This window comes from Oncorhynchus nerka, linkage group LG19 (genome assembly GCF_034236695.1).
Source record: "Oncorhynchus nerka isolate Pitt River linkage group LG19, Oner_Uvic_2.0, whole genome shotgun sequence".
Classification (NCBI taxonomy): Eukaryota; Metazoa; Chordata; class Actinopteri; order Salmoniformes; family Salmonidae; genus Oncorhynchus; species Oncorhynchus nerka.
Window position 1 is genome coordinate 27,630,415 of NC_088414.1, and position 23,358 is coordinate 27,653,772.

Here is a 23,358-nt window from a genome sequence, read left to right on the forward strand (position 1 = left end):
CAGAACACCATGGAAGCACTATCGTTACAGAACACCATGGAAGCACTATCGTTACAGAACATTTCAGGAAAATGTAATGCTGTACATTTATTTTTCTGCTCCTTAACATTCCAGTTTGTCATGCATTTCTGTGTCTCTATGAGAAAGAATTTCCATATGTCTCTCACAACAGTAGTGACAACAGATCAGCCCCTCAGGGGTGGCAGAATGTGTGTGTGCACGTGTATGTGTGCACGTGTGTGTGTGTGCGCACTTGTTTGTGTGTGTGTGCGCGCGTGTGTGTGTGTGTGTGTGTGTGTGTGTGTGTGTGTGTGTGTGTGATGTCTGGGGCTCAGGAGTGTGTGTACTCCCCTGCATGACAGGAGCATGTCAGCAGATCTCTACATGGGCATGCTCTGGTCCAGTCATGACAGACAGCGACGAGACACTATGTCACTTACATCACATTCGCTCCCCACACTGGGGAAATATGGAAAGGCATGATGATACACTCTTGTATTGCAAATCCAAACAAGAGTGTTTGGAAAATATGTCTCAGCTCACTGCATGTAGACCAGATGCATTTTTTTCTTCAATTGAATCTTTACAAAGGTTATGAAATGGTTGTATATTCTGATGTGAGCATTCTGGCATAGTTTTGTCTTCTACCTTTATGACAGATGCTAGATGGACAGATGCTAGTATGTGGGTGTGTTCATGCGTGTGGCGTGTGTGTGTGTTAGTGTGTGTGTGTACGTGCGTATATGTGTGAACCTAACCATGGGGAAATCACATTTAATTAACCTATCTTGGCATTTGTTAATTTTTCCAATATGGCAGTAATGAGTTGGAGCACTGAGAGACAGAAAGCTGGGCGAGGAGAGGGAATTCACTCACCGGCCTGCTGTTTTACATATTTGCATAAACATGTTGAGGTCATTTGTGCACTGGTGTTTAATTGACCGTAATACACCATGGAGAGCTCAAGGACACAGTGGGGGAATGACCCAGTCGACTGGGACTCCAGCCCACAGCTCAGAGTCAGGCAGCTAGCCATACCACAGCCACACTAGACCAGCAAACATGGCACTCAGGGCCAAAGCTGCAGGTGTGTGTGTGTGTGTGTGTGTGTGTGTGTGTGTGTGTGTGTGTGTGTGTGTGTGTGTGTGTGTGTGTGTGTGTGTGTGTGTGTATGTGTGTGTATGTGTGTGTATGTGTTTGTGTGTGTGTGTGTGTGTGTGTGTGTGTGTGTGTGTGTGTGTGTGTGTGTGTGTGTGTGTGTGTGTGTGTGTGTGTGTGTGTGTGATGTCAGCTTGGTAGGACGTCATTGTAAATAAGAATTTGTTCTTAAATTACTTGCCTAGTTAAATAAAGGTAAAATATATATATATATATATATCGTAAGAGTGGTAGACACAGTCATGTTTTAGTGTCAGATTAGCGTATTCAGTGAGCGGTTCTCCTGCACTGCGGTTATAATCGCTCTGACAACTTGGTTTGATCACTCTGCAGTCATATGGCTCTTCTCACTTCAGCCAAGACAACATGAGTAATGAAAGTGGCAGTCAAACAACGCAACGCATCAGAGGAGGAAAGGGGATACCTACTCAGTTGTACAACTGAATGCATTCAACTGAAATGTGTCTTCCGCATATAACCCAACCTCTCTGAATCAGAGACCTGTGGGCAGCTGCCTTAATCCACATCCACGCCACCAGTGCCCGGGGAATAGTGCTTTGATCGGGGATTCGATCCAGCAACTTTTCAGTTTCTGGCCCAACACTCTAACCACAAGGCTACCTGCCGCCCCAGGATTGCTGTGTGTTTGGACGTTTCTCATTCTGATGTTCCTGTGTGTGTGTGTGTGTGTGTGTGTGTGTGCGTGCGTGTTTGCATGCCTGCGTGGGTGTGTGTGTGTTTTACCCGACTGTGCATTTTTCTGTGTGTGCATATATGAGTGTGTTGGCTGTTGGTAGGTTGGCCTGTGACCGTTTGTGTTTCATGGTGTCATGGTGCATCAGCCTGTACGGTTTAGAGAGGTTAATAATTGAGGAGCTTGTTGTATTATTTATCAGTGTTAAACTGAAATAACAAAAAGGAGTAGACAGTTTGCCCGCTCAGTGCGTGTGTGCTTAAATGTGAGTGTCTGTGTATGTTGTAAATATGTTTTGGCATGGATTTTTTGGGGGTGATGAACTCAAAGACACAGACAGAGAGAGAGTCTGACAGAGAAAGCGAGAGGGTTAAGGAGAGATGCAGATTGGGAAGAGACTGTGAGAGAACATGGGCCACTCGCTAGTGACAGTCCAGTCACTATACCCAGTGTGTGTGTGTGTGTGTGTGTGTGTGTGTGTGTGTGTGTGTGTGTGTGTGTGTGTGTGTGTGTGTGTGTGTGTGTGTGTGTGTGTGGAAGGAGGAGGGGGGGCCTGTGTGATTACTGTGAATAACACAAAGTGACATGTGGCCTCCCCGATCTAGGTCAGCAATCGAAACCGCACCACACTGTGTGTGTGTGTGTGTGTGTGTGTGTGTGTGTGTGTGTGTGTGTGTGTGTGTGTGTGTGTGTGTGTGTGTGTGTGTGTGTGTATGTAAAGAATGAGCGCAACAGAGATGAGAGATGACCTTTGTATCTGCTTGTTCATACTTCTGTAATATGTTTCTGCACGTTTTTTGCATGTGCTTAACCTAACAGCATGTGGGTACTGTTTGTTTGTGTGTGTGTGTGTGTGTGTGTGTGTGTGTGTGTGTGTGTGTGTGTGTGTGTGTGTGTGTGTGTGTGTGTGTGTGTGTGTGTGTGTGTGTGTGTGTGTGTGTGTGTGTGTGAGTGTCCGTGTGTGTTTTCTTCACTGATAAAGGTCATGCTGTAAGGCTCCCACACTAATTGGATTGAGGAAGTTTAACACAGTGATTCATTAACCTTCTGGCTCTGGCAGCAACTCATATTAACACACACTCTCCCACACAAACACTCTGTCTCACACACCCACACACATACAACAGAAGCATATTGCTGAGCATTCTGGATCTCTTCGCTGAAAGAAGTTTATTTTTTACATGAAGGCAGGAATTCTGCAGGGAATTTCTGTCTCTCTTTCTCTCTCTCGCTATCTGTCTCTATCTCTCTCTCTCTCATACACACACACACACTTCCACATGCACTGAGTGAAGAAAGGCTCTTTTTACAGACAGCTGTGTGAGCAGAGAGAGATTACAGTGGTCAGGGGATTGGGGAAATTCTCTCCACCAGCTGTTAACTAGAGACTAGGACAGAGGGGGATGGAGGGATGGAGGATGGAGGGAGAGAAATAGAGAGGGATGGTGAAAGACAGACAGGCAGACAGATTGAGGGAGGAGAGAGAGGATACCAGCATAATATAGAGTTGATCTCTGTAACTGCGGTATTCACTATAACATGCACTTGTAGAGCTAAATACTGTACTCATAGTCTGCCATACACTCTTTCACAAATGATCACACACACACACACACACACACACACACACACACACACACACACACACACACACACACACACACACAGCTAAGTCTGTAATAGACGTAAAAATGCCCAACAATCTGCCCGTGTGGAGCGTGGAGCGTGATGGTGATGATGTAATGGCTTCAGGAAGAGGATCTTTGTACTCATCACCATCACTATAATCTGACTGTGTCTCCTCTCTTCAGGTACTAGAGACAGACTGGCAGACTGTGTGACTTGTACAAGGCAAGCAGGTACGAGCTCCGCAAATCCATTAGGGGCACAAAAAGACAATACAAACTCAAACTTTAATTGATGTTCGACAACTCAGACTCGTGACAAATGGCAAGGACAACAAGCTATCACGGACTACAAAGGCAAATCCAGCTGTGTGGTGCCCACCGAAGCCTCCCTTCCAGACGAGCTTAACACATTCCATGCTCGCTTCGAGGCAGACAATACCGAGCCATCCAGGAACGCTGTCTCGCTGCTCCGGATGACCAGGTGCAAACTCTCAAAAGAGTGAATACAAAAATAAAAATAAAATATCTAGGCTTGTAGGCTTGCGTCTGGTAGACAGCCACAAGCTGTCTATTAACGCAAGCCTACCAAACGAGCTAAATACCTTCTATGCGCGCTTCGAGGCTAGCAACACTGAATTATGCATGAGAGCACCAGCTGTTCTGGATGACTGTGTGATCACGCTCTCAGTAGCCGATGTAAGAACTTTAAACACAACACAACAATGCCTCTTGTCCCACAGGAGACTGAAAAGATTGGGCATCTGCCCTCAGATAAAAAGTTCTACATCTGCACCATTGACAGAATCTTGACTGGCTGCATCACCGCTTGGTATGGCAATTACTTGGCATCTGACCACAAGGCACTACAGAGGGTAGTGCGTACTGCCCAGAACATAACTTGAGCCGTGCTCCCTGCAGTCCAGGACCTCTATACTAGGCGGTGTCAGAGGAAGACAATAAAAATTGTCAAAGACTCCAGCCTCCACTCTTCTGGAAAAGGCTTTCCACTAGATGTTGTAACATTGCTGCAGGGACTTGCTTCCATTCAGCCACGAGAGCTGTTTGGTGATTAGGCCTGGCTCGCAATCGGCATTCCACTTCATCCCAAAGGTGTTCACTGTGGTTGAGGTCAGGGGTCTGTGCAGGCACAGAAATGTCTAGAATGTAATTGTATGCTGTAGCATTAAGATCTTCCTTCAAACTTCCTTCAAACTTTTTGGCTCGAGGGCCACATCGGGATTTTGAAATTCAAAGGAGGGACACATTTCTTGGGGGACCAATTGTTTGTTAAAATCAATTTGCAAGTGCCACAGCAGTCTAAGGCACTGCAGTGCTTGAGGTGTCACTACAGACCCGGGTTCGATCCCAAACTGTGTCACAGCTGGCCGTGACTGGGAGACCCATTGGCCCAGCGTCATCCAGGTTAGGAGAGAGTTTGGCAGGCCGAGATTTCCTTGTCCCATCGCGCTCTAGTGACTCCTGTGAAGGGCCGGGCGCATGCATGCTGACACGGTCACCAGGTGTATGGTGTTTCCTCCGACACATTAGTGTGGCTGGCTTCCGGGTTAAGCGGGCATTGTGTCAAGAAGCAGTGCGGCTTCTTGACACAACTCTCGACCTTCGCCTCTCCTGAGTTCGTACAGGAGATGCAGCGATGGGACAAGATTGTAACTACCAATTGGATACCACAAAATTGGGGAGGGAAAAAAAGGGTACTTTTTTATGTCTCGCAGGCCGGATTGAAGTGCCCGGCAGGCCGGATACGGCCCCCCTTGTCCTAGCCCAAATCTTTGGCACTATGCATTGGGGCAGGTAGCATTCTCCTGGCATCTGCCAAACCCAGATTTGTCCGTCGGACAGCCAGAGGGTAAAGCGTGATTCATCACTCCAGAGAATGCGTTTCCACTGCTCCAGAGTTCAATGGCGGCGAGCTTTACACCACTCCAGCCGACGCTTGGCATTGCTCATGGGGATCTTAGGCTTGTGTGCGGCTGCTTGGCCATGGAAACCCATTTCATGAAGCTCGATGAACAGTTATTTTGATGACGTTGCTTCCAGTGGCAGTTTGGAGTGTTGAAACAGAGGACAAACGATTTTTACACACTAAACGCATTAGCACTCGGCAGTCCCGTTCTGTGAGCTTGTGTGGCCTACCACTTCGCGGCTGAGCCGTTGTTGCTTCTAGACGTTTCCACTTCACAAAAACAACATTTACAGCAGAAATTTGACAAAGAGCCTACTTTTTCTTGAGCGAATGGTCAGGGGGCCGTAACACAATTACAAATAATTTATATATGGCAAATTGACCGCAAGAAGACCAAACAGATATAACATTTGACGGAAACATAATAATTTCAAACCTTGCTTACATTTATTTGTGTACAATCACATATATCTCTCTATTATATGTGGGAATACTTTTGAACAGATTTCCAAATTAAAATCACTGAGCTGATATGCTGGTGTTTTTACAGTCATTTATGTCCCAAAATAAATTAAACATTTTCTGTTTGTTTTTTGCTCAGAAATACAATTACCTGGGTGCCAAATTCAGCCAGCGAGCCACCAGTTGGGAAAGTCTGGTGTACACCATGTGCATCCTGTACATATGCCTAATAAAACTTGAGACCTGTCAGGTGCCAGTCAGACTGGCTCCTCTTTTCAGGTACTAGAGATGGACTGAGACCTGTCAGGTGCCAGTCTGACTGTCTCCTCTCATCAGGTACTAGAGATGGACTGAGACCTGTCAGGTGCCAGTCAGACTGTCTCCTCTCATCAGGTACTAGAGATGGACTGAGACCTGTCAGGTGCCAGTCAGACTGTCTCCTCTCATCAGGTACTAGAGATGGACTGAGACCTGTCAGATGCCAGTCAGACTATCTCCTCTCATCAGGTACTAGAGATGGACTGAGACCTGTCAGGTGCCAGTCAGACTGTCTCCTCTCATCAGGTACTAGAGATGGACTGAGACCTGTCAGGTGCCAGTCAGACTGTCTCCTCTCATCAGGTACTAGAGATGGACTGAGACCTGTCAGATGCCAGTCAGACTATCTCCTCTCTTCAGGTACTAGAGATGAACCGAGCCCTATCAGGTGCCAGTCAACCTGCTGTGTTGGCATCTAAGGCCTGACAGAGGGTGGTGCTTAGTTTATGTGGTCTGTGAGCAAATGTGTTATAACATGTCTCCAACCATAAAATGTTAGCTTTTATGCGTGTCTGAAGTGTTTTTAGGTGTTGGCCTTTATACTCATATCTGATATTTGAAACGTGTAGAAGATATAGGACATATTTGTTTTTGTACAGATACTGTAGATACAGTATATCCATTCATTTCTTTTCTCCCATCTGTCCTGCTACCCTCCTCCAACCAGTGACATACTTTTAATGTATGCCATTCAGAAACTAATTAGGATAATGAACAGAGAGAGGGGGAGGCCCATCTTCTTTTCCCAGGTTTTGTAACGTAACAGGCCGTATCCTCTCGCCTCACACACACACAAAAGACACCCACCATCACACTGTGATGATACTGTAGAGCTTCACACAACACAGAGAGAAAACACACACACAGCTAACACATGTAATGCTGCTGCCACACACACAGTCACACAGCTAACACATGTAATGTTGCTGCCACAAACACAGTCACACACACAAACCTGCTGCCACACACACAGCCACACAGGGGCCTATCATTGACATAAGTAACACAAACAGAAATAGCACAGCTAACATGTCTACACTCTCTCTCACTCCCTCCCTCTCTCCCCCACCCCCCTCTCTTCTCTCTCTCTCTCTCTCTCTCTCTGTCTTTCTCCCTCCCTCTCTCTCCCCTCTCACTTGCTCGCTCTCTCCATCACTCTCTCTCTCTCTCTCTCTCTCTCTCTCTCTCTCTGTCTTTCTCCCTCCCTCTCTCTCCCCCTCTCACTTGCTCGCTCTTTCCATCACTCACTCACTCTCTCTCTCTCTCTCTCTCTCTCTCTCTCTCTCTCTCTCTCTCTCTCTCTCTCTCTCTGTCTTTCTCCCTCCCTCTCTCTCCCCCTCTCACTTGCTCGCTCTTTCCATCTCTCTCTCTCTCTCTCTCTCTCTCTCTGTCTTTCTCCCTCCCTCTCTCTCCCCCTCTCACTTGCTCGCTCTTTCCATCACTCTCTCTCTCTCTCTCTCTCTCTCTCTGTCTTTCTCCCTCCCTCTCTCTCCCCCTCTCACTTGCTCGCTCTTTCCATCACTCTCTCTCTCTCTGTCTTTCTCCCTCCCTCTCTCTCCCCCTCTCACTTGCTCGCTCTTTCCATCACTCTCTCTCTCTCTCTCTCTCTCTCTCTCTCTCTCTCTGTCTTTCTCCCTCCCTCTCTCTCCCCCTCTCACTTGCTCGTTCTTTCAATCACTCACTCCCTCACTCGCTCTCTCTCTCTTGTTTTCCCCTTGGCTGTGCTCTGACTCGGTTGTCAGACTGGGTTAGTTTGGCTGGATAGCTCTCTATAATGTCTCTTGATTTGTTCTCCTCTTTGTGAAAGGGGGTTGCAGTGTGGGGGTGGGCTCTGGCTTTTTGATTGTACTCTAGGGTAAATAGCCTTAATTGATGTAGAGCTATCTCAGATCTCCAATCCCCTTTCCATGTTCAACATTTCACCCCGCTCTCCTGTCAATAACACACCGATGCCGGGCTGGAACAACGATTCGCCTCACATAATGAACAGACATGATTAACTTTACACATGCTTAATTGGATGGAACATGGATGATAAGAGACACTTAAGTAGGCATTGGAGAATGCATGTGAGCACTTGTGCCAGTGAGTGTAGGTGGTTATGATTCTGTTTGTCTTCATATAATAGGTTTTGGAGAATGTGCGTGTGCATCCTTGTGTGTTCGACAGTTGGATAATAATAAATGGCGTTTAGGAATGTTTGGTAATCTGTCCCAGGTAGTGTGTATCTGTCAGAGTGATTCAGGTAGAGCATAAGCAGCCATTACCGAGCTGATGGAGCCCACAGTTTTCTCTTTCAACTGTCTGCCTGTCTGACAATGTGCCTGTGTGTGTTTCCTCATCCTGTGTGTTATCTCTCTCCTCCTCCATGCCTTATCTCTCCCTATCTCCTCACTGGGGCTGACAGGAACATGACCCAGAAAACCCTTTCTGATTTCAGACTCCGATAGGGCCTCTACATCACCTCTCTCTCTCTCTCTCTCTCTTTCTCCTCCATTCTTTTTCCTCTTCTCTTCTAGCCCTCTGCTCCCGCTTCATCTTTCCTCGCGTTACATATTCCTTGTTTCTTAATGTATCTCTCCCTTCCTCTCTCCTCTTCTTTCTCCGTTTCCGCATTCTCTCTAACTTCTATCTTATTTCGGCCATCGTTTCACCATTTTCTAACCCATCCTCCCTGCACTCTTTTGGTCTGTCCTTATTTTACTGTGTTGGAAATCTCTGTGGTTCGGCCTTCAGCATCATGCCATATCTATAGAACTAGTCTATGTGGAAAGAGGTACTCTGCATTGTGATGATGTACATAAAGTACCTGAAGTATTATGCTAATGAGGGGGTCGTTTCTGTGCTGATGATGTAGACACAGGCACAGATGGTTGCAGAGACAGAAAGTGTGTTGACCAGAGCGGAACAGTGAGAGAGAAAAGACAAGGAAGGACATGAATGTTAAGTCACAGATGTGCATCTGACTATTCAACTAAAGTGAACCCTAACCCTAAGTCTGAGTACCCGCTTCAACTGCCAAGCCTTCTATTGGCTAATAACCACAGTTAGTATTCAGGACTGGGATCAGAATTCGGCTCTGGCATTTCTGACATTTTTGGCCCCCACACCTGCCCATTTTGTTTATTGGAGCTGCCATTATTAGCCAGAAAATTGTCATTTTGTGCAAGAAACCCAAGTTAGACAGGCCCACTAGGTTAAACATGTACCAGCCCATCTGGCATTTGCCCGAAATGCCAAAGGGCCAGTCCGCCCCTGCCCTCATCCAATCAAAGAGAGGTGAAGCATCATCTGTTTCAATTGGTGTCCAATCAGTCGGTGTCCTCAGTGACTCCACCAATTACAGATTAGTGCACTGAGGCAGGGCCACTGCTATTGGCTCTGGAGACACTGCTGCCCACACAGATTGTGGAAAATAGTTTAAGCACAATTTACAACTCAAATTCGATTTGAGAGAGGAAATATAGTGTGTGTTAGCCTGTAAAACAAATGATTTGAAGCATGCATGGAAAGAGATAGAACGGAGAATAGAGAGGGAAGAACTGGAGTGTTTGAGTAGCGATACAAGGAACCAATCCAACCCAGTTACCAGATTCTTGCCTAGCTAGAAAGCAGGTTTAAATCAATATGCAGTGGAACGTCTTGCAGTGGACATGGGATTGGTGAGTGTGAATGTAAATATGCATTCTTGTAGCACAATAAAAAACGTGTTTTAGACCATCTGGTTACTGAGTGTCTTGAATACAGAAAAGTCTTTTACCATCAATACATCATTGCAATGGGTTTATTGTCCATCCTAAATGTATACATTTGAACATCTTTCCACCTACTGTAACAGCCAGCCAAGTGTAAAGCTGCATCTCTGTGAGATGAGCAGATTTTGCATTCGGGGAAGTTGAAGCCTGGCACTTTTTAAAGTGCCCCTCATCTGGGTCAGAGGTCAGAGTCCAACCCTACTACACCGACCACTGATAGAGCAGCACAGTACCACATGGAGCTCCGCTGAGTCCCATTTAGAACGTAGGTTACACACGTCTGCCAACCACACCCTGACACATTTACAGCAACAGATAACGTGCTACCTGTCTCAGACCTGCAGTGTTCAACTCTCTAGAGACAGCAGGAGCGGTAGAGATACTCTCAATGATCGACTATGAAAATCCAACTGACATTTACTCCTGAGGTGCTGACCTGTTGCACCCTCTACAACCACTGTGATTATTATTATTTGACCTTGCTGGCCATGTTCTGTTATAATCTCCACCTGGCACAGCCAGAAGAGGACTGGCCACCCCTCATAGTTGTTCCTAGCCACCGTGCTTCTACACCTGCATTGCTTGCTGTTTGGGGTTTTAGTTTAACAACTTACAGACAGTCTGCAGTCTAGATTTACAGCCATGTCTAGCCATACCTGTCCACTTCCCTTACAGTGGGCATTATTGACATCCTTTCTGTAAAAAAAAAGTTCAGATATGGCGCTACGTTCCCTGCACGTTGCAAGGCGCATGCTGGCAAACGAGTGCAGCAGAGTGTTTGAGTTCAGTGACCTCCCATTGGACAGTGTCCCCGTTTTAACACCCTGCTGGACAGAGTGGGCTGAGAGTACCCCAGCAGTGTAGCTGCTCTGTGTGTCTGTATGTGCTGCTAATGCTGATGGAGCCCGGCCCATAAGACAGAGTGACAGCTGACTTGGGCTCGACTACAGCCTGAATCCGCTCAACTGAATTAGTATGTTGGGAGGGGGTTTTATGCAAGACTCATAGATGTATTTAATTTCAAATGGGATGGGTTAAACGGTTCATTAGATTTAGCCCCGTTAGAGGCGCGGTAAACCCATCTTTGGGAGTTTCGCTGATTCCTCTTTCCTTGGTCAAGATGGGTCAATCCTTTAGCTGCTCTCTCACTTAGGAGAGAGGGGAGGTTTGGTGAGGGGAGGGGTAGGGGTTAGGGCTAAGTGGGTCACTTGCTGGGTCAATTTAGGATGTGCCAGAGACGAAAACAGCCCTCCCCTCCTCCTGTCTCTTGTTTGTGTGTAAATCCCCTGTACAACAGAATGGGTGTGCTCATGTGTTAATGGGTCAGTCTCCTTGTAGTTAAATGAATGAACAGTTTTTCCCTTTTGTCTTCTGTTGGGGGTTTTCGGGGCAGACTTCCGCCTGTTTCTGTCCGTGTCTGTGCATCCCGCTCTCTCCTTCTCTCCTTCACCACAGATCATCATCTCAATTACTCATTCCTTCTTTTCTCTCTTTCTCCTTTGCTCTTTCTCTCCATTCTTCTTCTCTGTCTCTCTCCAAAGTTGGTTATCGTCTCGATTACATCTCGATTGTGCATGCATGCATGCATGTATATATGTGTGTCTATGTATTCCTGCCTGTGTGTGTGTGTGTGTGTGTGTGTGTGTGTGTGTGTGTGTGTGTGTGTGTGTGTGTGTGTGTGTGTGTGTGTGTGTGTCTGTCACATACACAATCATGTCATTAGCACTTTGTCATATCTGTTCAGTAAACCAGTGAACCTTTAAACTGAGACATGTGAGAGAGTCTGCTCAACTCAAATACCATACACCATGAAAGCCACCCTCCCTCCCTCCTCCCTCTACCTGTCCCTCTCTAATAAACCTCTCTATTTCATTCTTTATATCTCATTCTCACCCTCTCTATCTCTCATTCTTTTTTGCTTTTCTGTTTATATATGGTTCTTACACCTCTCCTTCTCTCACTCTTTGCACCTTTGCTTCCAATAGAGAGAGAGAGAGAGAGAGAGAGAGAGGATCCACATGAAAAAATACTATGATATGAATACTATAGTATTCACTGTAGTGTTTTTGCAGACTAATACTGTCACGGATACTAAATACTGTTGTAGAATACTTAGTTACTGTAGTGTTGCTGACATGAATGCAGTATACTGTAGTATAAACAATTTACTATAGTATACAGTAAATACTGTAGTAAAAAAAACAATAGTAAACTATAGTAATTCATGTTGTGATATTGCAGACTGCAGAATTTACTGTAGTGCTTTTGCAGATTGTAGTATACTGTAGTATTTACCAGAGGTGTGGACTCGAGTCACATGACTTGGACTCGAGTCACATGACTTGGACTCGAGTCTGACTCGGAGATTTGTCTTCCAACAAGACAATGATCCAAAACATAAAGCAAAATCTACAATGGAATGGTTAAAAAATAAACATAGAATGGCCAAGTCAAAGTCCAGAACCTGAATCCAATCGAGAATCTGTGGAAAGAACTGAAAACTGCTGTTCACAAATGCTCTCCATCTAACCTCACTGAGCTCGAGCTGTTTTGCAAGGAGGAATGGGGAAAAAATTCAGTCTCTCGATGTGCAAAACTGATAGAGACATACCCTAAGCGACTTACAGCTGTAATTGCAGCAAAAGGTGGCGCTACAAAGTATTAACTTAAAGGGGGCTGAATAATTTTGCACGCCCAATTTTTAAGTTTTTGATTTGTTAAAAAAGTTTGAAATATCCAATAAATGTCGTTCCACTTCATGATTGTGTCCCACTTGTTGTTGATTCTTCACAAAAAAATACAGTTTTATATCTTTATGTTTGAAGCCTGAAATGTGGCAAAAGGTCGCAAAGTTCAAGGGGGCCGAATACTTTCGCAAGTCACTGTATATAGATATTTTTAAAAGCATTCCTGATTTGCGTAAATGTAATATACTAACTATTACTCTTGTTAAAAATATGAAATGGTATTACATTTGGTGAAGAGCACATTGTGACTTGTTTAGGACTCGAAACTCAAAGTTGAGGACTTGAGATTTGACTTGATACTTGTCGGTCTTGACTTGAGACTTGACTCTGACTTGCCTGTCTTGACTTGGGACTTGACTTGGGACTTGAGTGCTAAGACTTGAGACTTACTTGTGACTTGTAAAACAATGACTTGGTCCCACCTCTGGTATTTACTGTAGTGTTGCTGACATGACTGCAGTATACTTTAGTATTAACAATTTACTATAATATACAGTAAATACTGTAGTAAAAATAACTATAGTAAACTATAATAATTAATGTAGTGATTTTGCAGACTGCAGTATTTACTGTAGTGTTTTTGTGGTCTGTAGTACACAGTAGTATTTACTACAGTGTTTTTTTGCAGATAATACAATAATATTTATTAACTATAGTATTGTGCGGTATACTACGAAATTCTATAGTAAGTACTACACATGATCGAGGGATACTACAGTGCGTAATACAGTATTCTACAGTATAATACAGTTTACTGCAGTATACTACAGTAAACTGATTAAAGTCTGCAAAATCACTACATTGAATACTGTAGAATACTGTAGTATTTACTGTAGAGTTGCAAACATGACTGTAGTATACTGTAGTATTACCTATAGTGATTTTGCAGACTGTAGTATACTGTCGTATTTACTATAGTATTCTACAGTATACTACAAAATTATATAGTAAGTACTACACATGTTTGAGGGATACTACAGTGGGTAGTATAGTATTCCAAATCAAATCAAACTTTATTGGTCACATGTGCCCCGAATACAACAAGTGTAGACTTTACCGTGAAATTCTTACTTACAAGCCCTTAACCAACAGTGCAGTTCAAGAAGAAGAAAATATTTACTAAGTAGGCTCAAATAAAAAGTAACACAATAAGAATAAAAATAACGAGGCTATATACAGGGGGCACCGGTACCGAGTCAGTGTGCAGGGGTGCAGGCTAGTTGAGGTAATCTGTACATGTAGGTGGGGGTGAAGTGACTATGCATAGGTAACAAACAAACAGCGAGTAGCAACAGTGTACGGGGGGGGGGGGGGGGGTCAATGTAAATTGTCCGGTTGAGATTTTTATGAATTTTTCAGCAGTCTAATGGCTTGGGGGTAGAAGCTGTTGAGGAGCTTTTTTGTCCTAGACTTGGCGCTCCAGTACCGCTTGCCATGCAGTAGCAGAGAGAACAGTCTATAACTTTGGTGACTGGAGTCTCTGACAATTTTTTGGGCTTTTCTCTGACACTGCCTATTATATAGGTCCTGGATGGCAGGAAACTTGGCCCCATTTACACTACCCTCTGTAGCGCCTTACTGTCAGATGCCGAGCAGTTGCCATACCAGGCGGTGATGAAACTGGTCAGGATGCTCTTGATGGTGCAGATGTAGAACCTTTTGAGGATCTGGGGGCCTATGCAAAATCTTTAGTCTCCTGAGGGGGAAAAGGTTTTGTCGTGCCCTCTTCACGACTGTCTTGATATGTTTGGACCATGATAGTTCGTTGGTGATGTGGACACCAAGGAACTTGAAACTCTCGACCCCTCGACTACAGCCCCGTCAATGTTAATGTGGGGCCTGTTCGGCCCGCCTTTTCCTGTAGTCCACGATCAGCTCCTTTGTCTTGCTCACATTGAGGGAGAGGTTGTTGTCCTGGCACCACACTGCCAGTTCTCTGACCTCCTCCCTATAGGCGGTCTCATCATTATCGGTGATCAGGCCTACCACTGTTGTGGTTTTCTACAGTATACTACCACTTACTACAGAATTCTATAGTAAACTGTAGTATTTTGTGGGGATATGTAATACCTTTCCTTACACCTTACCCGCTGATGTTATGTAATCTATAGCCTCAAGCGATAAATAGAAGGGGTGGTTGATACTGTAGGAGGGTGTCATGTGGTCATGTGATGTGATTATGAGTGATGTGGCATTAAATGGCCACTAGTCTTGGTTTGGATTAATATGACTGGGTTGGTATTTAAACAGGCAGGGGATGTGGCTGGCTTGTTATTCTGACTGTGTCTGGGGAATTGTGTGGGCGATATGGGTCATGTCATAGGCATGGTTGTGGGATTGAGTTCAGTGTTTCTGACAGGGCAATACTTCTGGCTCCCTGCTCTGACCTAGTTCCCCTGGCCAGAAGGCCCCACTTGTTTTAGTTTTTTTTTTTTTAACTCAGTCGGGGTCTCAAATTACTGTTGCAAGTTAGAATAGTAGAATACACAAGGTGTAATTTTGACATGTGATTATGCATCAGCAGTTTTTCTCGTTATGTCAGTTACACTCAATTAGCCCGCCAGCTATCTAAACTTCTTAATCATGGTCAAATTATCAACCGGGTGACCCCCATTGATTTTGTTAGTCAGTCTCACTCAGATATCATATTAAAAACTGCAAACATTTCTCTCCAACCTATGGCAAAATGTGTAGAATTGCACGAAATTAACTGTTATAATGTTTTGTTCGCAATGTTGTAGCTCCCAACCCCTTCAAAGTAGCCCATCCCTGATGTAAGGTATCTCTCTAACTGTAGTCTTCCTCCCCTCCTCTTCGTCTCTTAGCTACCTCAGATGGGACAAGGCAGGGACTGGACAGCATGAGAGGAGGAGTGTGTGTGACACGAGGGATGAAGGTGATTCTCAAAGTGGGACAGAGTGAGTATTTTCATCAGATAGATTGTCCTTGATTTGGTTTCATATCAGTCATTCAATAGTTATCATCCTCATATAGATGAATGCGCATGGGGGTCTTCAATATTCTTGTAAAGGCCTTATATTCATAATATTCATGAAACTGCCATATGCCAAATCAAATCACAATTTATTTTAAGTGCATTTAAAGAACAAGTTCACTTTTTTGGAACAAACTTACCCCACCAGCAATATACTTACTCATGCTCGTTCTGCAGTTGCAGGGTCACAGATAAAACATGAACAAAAGCTTTTGAAACAGCATCTTTGCTGTTCTTAACTGACTTGCTTAGTTAAATAAAGGTAAAATAAATACATTAAAAATAAAAACACATGAAAATATGTAATTGCAAAATGTTATCCCCAACGTTATATTCCATTTTGTTGGACTCAAGCAATATTTTCTTTGTGCACTTTCTGAGTCCAACCAAATGGAATATAACATTGTTGTATACAGATTTGCTTAGAGAAAAGTGAATTGTCCTTTAACAAAAGCCTCAATTGTCAATACACTTTACAGAAAAGCAAATTCATAAAAATGTTTACAACCCTAAACCAACTGTATGATTCCCCATAGCTGCTTATGGCCTCCCACCCAAACCCAAACCAGACCCAAACCGCTTCCACCCCAAAGGTAAGTCAGTCTACAGTACAGTATCCAGAGGGAGAGGAAACTCACTTCACTGGTTTAATGATACAGTATCTACAGTATTAGTAAGTCATTGATCCTGATCTCTCTACCCTTACAGGGAATGGGACGATACCCAAGGCAGGTGGCGAGGGCGAGGGGAACAACGGGAACAACCCTCCAACCTCCTCTAGCGTGGCGGTGATCGCTGGAGCGGTAGGGGGCGGAGCCTTCCTCCTCATCGTGACCGCAGTCATCTGTGTGGTGTGTTACCGCTGGCGACAGAACAAGCACTCTGAGACTCACCACCCCACCCTGACCCTGACCACCCTCACCCCCAAGAGGGGCAGCACCAGCGGGGCCGGCTGCTCCACCGGAGGCAACAACGGCTCAGAGCCCAGTGACATCATCATCCCGCTGCGGACTTCAGACTCGGCCTACTGCCCGCACTATGAGAAGGTGAGCGGGGACTACGGCCACCCCGTCTATATCGTCCAGGAGATGCCCCCCCAGAGCCCGGCCAACATCTACTACAAAGTATGAGAGAGGGACAGCCACACAGCCCGGCTGACATAGACATACAGGTGTACCAACACATAGACTGCTGTTTTCAACTTAGAAATAAAACTGTCCCTCTAGCTCCCTCTACTCCCTCACTCACCCCAACTCCCTCTCTATGGCTGACTGTTTGGGATGGCTATCCTCAACCTCCTGCCCCATGGACTGTGATGTACAGTGCTCTGACACTGTGGATGGATGGATGGATGGAGGGGTGGTTGTGTCTGGGTGGGGGTATTGATCTGTTCCCTGCTGTGAACCCAATGATGGAGGTTGTGAGTCCTGGACATGTGGGCCATTATGCTGACGGACTGTGGCAGCGACTCAGTCCCCACCTCTCACTCAAAGGGAGGACAGTGGATATGAAATGTCAAACCTTTTCAAAGTGTTAGTGTGTGTGTTCGTGTGTGTGTGTGTGACGGAATGTGTGTGCGTGCGTGCCTACGCATAACCTGTAAGTCTGCTTGTGTTTGGTGTGTAAAACCAGTACCACAAGAACAAATATCAAAGCAAGATTCTGATTTCTACCCACTGTTATCATTTACAGATGATATAAAATCATTATTTCATAACTCATTTGTAGATTTTTATATTTCCATTCGGATTTCTGTTAGACACAGTTTTCCTTGTATGTAATTGTACTGTATGTTCTCTGTTTTAGAGTCTGGATGAGATCTAGGTGCTTATTTATTTCAGTGTTTGTGTTTGTCTTCTCTTCTGTTATCCCATTCTCTCGCTCACTCTACAATGCCTTAGCATTGAAATAGTTCACTTTTCTGTATGTAAAGTTTCACAGAGGAAGGAGGATAGTACAACGGTACAATAAGAGGAAGAAAATGACAGTATTGGGAAAGTGTTTGAACAGATGAAGCCACAAACACTGTGATTCTCCCATACTGTGCCTCCAGCTGCACATCCATAGCAACAGAACTGAAACCTTAACACACTGCATTGTTCATGTTGCTTTGCTGAAAGTGGTTTTTTAGAGGTGAATTATCTGTTTGGTTTTGTTTCCCACACTGCACTGGTAACTGATGACCTGTGGTTGGCCGCAGGAATTAATAAAGGTGAAAAGGTCGGAGTTCATTGTTGAAATGACACAGGCGATAGTCAACATATACAGTTGAATTCGGAAGTTTACGTACACTTAGGTTGGAGTCATTAAAACTCGTTATTCAACCACTCCACACATTTCTTGTTAACAAACTATAGTTTTGACAAGTCGGTTAGGACATCTACTTTGTGAATGACACAAGTCATTTTCCCAACAATTGTTAACAAATAGATGATTTCACTTATAATTCACTGTATCATAATTCCAGTGGGTCAGAAGTTTACATACACTAAGTTGACTATGCCTTTAAACAGCTTGGAAAATTCCAGAAAATGAGGTCATGGCTTCAGAAACTTCTGATATAATAATTTGAGTCAATTGGAAGTGTACCTGTGGATGTCTTTCAAGGTCTACCTTCAAACTCAGTGCCTCTTTGCTTGACATCATGGGAAAATCAAAAGAAATAAGCCAAGACCTCAGAAAAAAATATTGTAGACCTCCACAAATCTGGTTCATCCTTGGGAGCAATTTCCAAATGCCTGACCACGTTTATCTGTACAAACAATAGTACGCAAGTATAAACACCATGGGACCACGCAGCCGTCATACCGCTCAGGAAGGAGACGTGTTCTGTCTCCTAGAGATGAACGTACTTTGGTGCAAAAAGTGCAAATCGATCCCAGAACAACAGCAAAGGACCTTGTGAAGACGCTGGAGGAAACAGGTACAAAAGTATCTATATCCACAGTTAAACTTGTTCTATATCGACATAACTTGAAAGGCCGCTCAGCAAGGAAGAAGCCACTGATCCAAAACCGCCATAAAAAAAGCCAGACTATGTTTTGCAACTGCACATGGGGACAAAGATCATACTTTTTGGAGAAATGGACTCTGGTCTGATGAAAAAAATAGAACTGTTTGGCCATAATAACCATTGTTATGTTTGGAGGAAAAAGGGGGAGGCTTGCAAGCAGAAGAACACCATCCTAATCTTGAAGCACGGGGGTGGCAGCATCATGTTGTGAGGGTGCTTTGCTGCAGGAGGGACTGGTGCACTTCACAAAATAGATGGCATAATAAGGAGGGAAAATTAAGTGGATCTATTGAAGCAACATCTCAAGACATCTGTCAGGAAGTTAAAGCTTGGTCGCAAATGGTTCTTCCAAATGAACAATGACCCCCAAGCATACTTCCAAAGTTGTGGCAAAATGGCTTAAGGACAACAAAGTCAAGGTATTGGAGTGGCCATCACAAAGCCCTGACCTCAATCCTATAGAAAATGTGTGGGCAGAACTGAAAAACGTGTGTGAGCAAGGAAGCCTACAAACCTGACTCAGTTACACCAGCTCTGTCAGGAGGAATGGGCCAAAATGTACCCAACTTATTGTGGGAAGCTTGTGGAACGCTACCCGAAACGTTTGACCGAAGTTAAACAATTTAAAGGCAATGCTACCAAATACTAATTGAGTGTTTTTACCTTTTGACCCACTGGGAATGTGATGAAAGAAATAAAAGCTGAAATAAATCATTATCTCTACTATTATTCTGACATTTCACATTCTTAAAATAAAGTGTTGATCCTAACTGACCTAAGACAGGGAATTTTTACTAGGATTGAATGTCAGGAATTGTGAAAAACTGAGTTTAAATGTATTTGGCAAAGGCGTATGTAATCTTCCGACTTCAACTGTATAGTACCATGTTGAAGTCCACCTGTCAATGTGATTTAGAGCTTCCTTTTTCTGCTGGACCCTTTCAACACTTATGTGCACATACTGACTGCTATTGGTGAAACATCTCTTTCATTCTCTTGAAACATCTCTGTGGCTTTTAAACTCAGTCCTCAGGTCCCAGGACCACACCTCATACACAGACATAGACGTATTGTTTCATAAATGTTTTCATACAAAGTAACTGATTTCCACTGGAGTTGTTTTTATGTTGTATGATGGTTTCTATGATGTTGAGGTTCATAGTCAGAGCGTTGAAGGTAGTGACAGAGTGATGGGAAACATCCCTGATGTCATCTCTCTGTGACATTTCATCATCACTCTGGGACATTCTGGACCTCATATTGACATCACAACCCTTCAATAATATTGGACTCTGATTGGACTACAAGCAACAGCACACTACCTGAGATTTGGCGGACAGACGCCTCTCACAAGAGAGGAAAATATAGATTTCTTTGATTGCTTGAATACTCACGTCATGTCCTTGTGTTCCTTCCAAGACATTCAGCGTTCACAGGGACCAGCTGGACTCAGTAAGGCTAGTGTAATTCTGCCGTCCATTCTACCATACCCTGTGTACCATTTTCCATATACTGTAGTGGTTCATTTGGTTTCACCATCTTTCTCGCCTGCTGTTTTCCACTCAGTTATTTTGTGGCAATAACCTAATCCAGAGAAGGAGGCGCTCTGGTTTTCACTTCAGAACTGAGGACAGACAGATCAGACGTTGGTGAGACGAGGGATACTGACATGAGACATTTGTGAGACGAGGGATAATGTTATGACACAAGGGATACTGTCATGAGACGAGGGATACTGTCATGAGACGTTGGTGAGAAGAGGGATACTGTCATGAGACGAGGGATACTGTCATGAGACAATGGTGAGACGAGGGATACTGTCATGAGACGTTGATGAGAAGAGGGATACTGTCATGAGACGTGGGATACTGTCATGAGACGTTGGTGAGAAGAGGGATACTGTCATGAGACGTGGGATACTGTCATGAGAAGAGGGATACTGTCATGAGACGAGGGATACTGTCATGAGACTAGATGTGCTAGGTAGATTGTAAAGACCTTTTTGAGATTGATAAAGCTGACTGTTGAGAGATTGCCAGGAGTGTTGTGAGATGATTAAGTGCAGACTTTGTAGGACACTATAAGATGGTTTATGTTACCTCCCTGGCCTCCTCTCTCCTGTACATTCCAGTTTTTTTGGGGGGGGGGATACATAAAAACCTAAGTATGTTATAAAATTCTTGTCTCAAGTGTGTTTCTTTTTGAGCGTTCATGTTGACACAAATTGATGTTCTTCTGGGGCTCCTGTTCTCCCCTCTCACACACTGCATCTCTGTCTCAGTATGCCACCCTCACACACACACACACACACACGGTCTTTGTTCTCACAGTTTGTTTGATCTGCAGTCTCATTTGGTTGGATGCTGCTAGGCAATAAGAAGGGTGACATCATTGGTATTCGAATTGTCCAATGTCTCGTTATTTTTCTGTCCCCTGTCCGTGTGTGTCTCTCGCACACACACACACACACACACACACACACACACACACACACACACACACACACACACACACACACACACACACACACACACACACACACACACACACACACACACACACATCACATGCTAGCCTGCCTCAACAGTTGGTGTCTAGCACCCTGTCAAGTCTAAATACTAAATCAAGTGGGCATGTTGACAGGGGATAGTTAAAATCAGTGCTAACAAAACTAGGATGACCTGAAACAATGCATCCGCACCACTCTCAGTCTTTGCTGTCTTCTTCCATAATCAGCAGCACAGAGGCTTGTGGATAGGCAACATCTGACGGGCAGTGCTGTGATTGAGCTGCCTGTCAGACTATTAATAACATCTCAGAACAGAACAGCATCTCTACAACAACACAACAGTCTGAGACACCAGAAGGAACTCCATCAAACACTCCCAAACACTTGTCATGTAGCGTCTGTCATGAGGCTGCTGATGACAACAGATGTTTGTTTACCCAGCAGGAGGTAATTGTTCTATTTTGGTTGTCATTAGATTTGCTTCTCTTAGCATACGCATCATGTTCAAGAATATAGATACACAGTAACATTGATGCTTTACCATCGTTGTTATCTAGATACAACATGAGAGAGATAGATCAGGTCTAAACTGCCCAGCTGTAATGACCAGCTAATGACATGGCCGTGTGGAGGAGTCTGTCTGTCCGGATGTCGTAGATACTGACTGTAGGGGTGGTGGGTAGATACTGACTATAGTGGTGTTGGGTAGATAGTGGCTGTAGTGGTGGTGGGTTGATACTGACTATAGTGGTGGTGGGTTGATACTGACTATAGTGGTGGTTGGTAGATAGTGACAGTAGTGGTGGTGGGTAGATAGTGGCTGTGGTGGTGGTGGTGGGTAGATACTGACTGTTGTGGTGGGGGTAGATAGTGGCTGTAGTGGTGGGGGGTAGATTCTGGCTGTAGTGGTGGTGGGTACACAGTGACTGTGGTGGTGGTGGGTAGATTATGGCTGTATTGGTGGTGGGTAGATAGTGGTTGTTGTGGTGGGGGTATATAGCGACTGTAGCGGTGGTGGGTAGATACTGACTGTGGTGATGAGGGGTTCGATAGTGGTGGGGGGTAGATAGTGACTGTAGTGGGGGGGTAGATAGTTGCTGTAGTGGTGGCGGTTAGATAGTGGCTGTATTGGTGGGATGTAGATAATGGCTGTTTGGTGGTGGGGAGACAGTGGCTGTAGGGGTGGTGGGTAGATAGTGACTATAGTGGTGTTGGGTAGATAGTGACTGTGGTGGTGGTGGGTAGAGAGTGACTGTAGTGGTGGTGGGTAGACAGTGACAATAGTGTTGGTGGGTCTTTTGAGCTTCTAGTCATGAAATCTATGCAGCCTACTCAATCACTTTTTATAGCTACCGTTTACAGGCCTCCTGGGCCATATACAGCGTTCCTCACTGAGTTCCCTGAATTCCTATCGGACCTTGTAGTCATAGCAGATAATATTCAAATTTTTGGTGACTTTAATATTCACATGGAAAAGTCCACAGACCCACTCCAAAAGGCTTTCGGAGCCATCATCGATTCAGTGGGTTTTGTCCAACATGTCTCTGGACCTACTTACTGTCACAGTCATCCTCTGAACCTAGTTTTGTCCCATGGAATAAATGTTGTGGATTCTAATGTTTTCCCCCATAATCCTGGACTATTGGACCACCATTTTATTACGTTTGCAATTGCAACAAATAATCTGCTCAGACCCCAACCAAGGAGCATCAAAAGTTGTGCTATAAATTCACAGACAACACAAAGATTCCTTGATGCCCTTTCAGACCCCCTCTGCCTACCCAAGGACGTCAGAGGACAAAAATCAGTTAACCACCTAACTGAGGAACTCAATTTAACCTTGCGCAATACCCTAGATGCAGTTGCACCCCTAAAAACTAAAAACATTTCTCATAAGAAACTAGCTCCCTGGTATACAGAAAATACCCGAGCTCTGAAGCAAGCTTCCAGAAAATTGGAACGGAAATGGCGCCACACCAAACTGGAAGTCTTCCAACGATCTTGGAAAGACAGTACCGAAGAGCCCTTACTGTTGCTCGATCATCCTATTTTTCCAACTTAATTGAGGAAAATAAGAACAATCCTAAATTTATTTTTGATACTGTGGCAAAGCTAACTAAAAAGCAGCATTCCCCAAGTGAGGATGGCTTTCACT

At 44.5% G+C, this 23,358-nt stretch overlaps 1 protein-coding gene across 1 annotated transcript in view; it reads left to right on the forward strand.

Annotated features, from left to right (window-relative positions):
• The window catches only part of LOC115117699 (ephrin-B3-like), a 56,012-nt gene extending 35,152 nt beyond the window's left edge, over positions 1–20,860 (forward strand). The window contains exons 3-5 of the mRNA XM_029646191.2: positions 15,512–15,604; positions 16,218–16,274; positions 16,390–20,860. Of these exons, the coding sequence (XP_029502051.1) occupies positions 15,512–15,604; positions 16,218–16,274; positions 16,390–16,811 (572 nt within the window). The 3' untranslated portion in view covers positions 16,812–20,860. The remainder of the gene's footprint in view (positions 1–15,511; positions 15,605–16,217; positions 16,275–16,389) is intronic.
• The last annotated feature ends 2,498 nt before the right edge of the window (positions 20,861–23,358 follow it).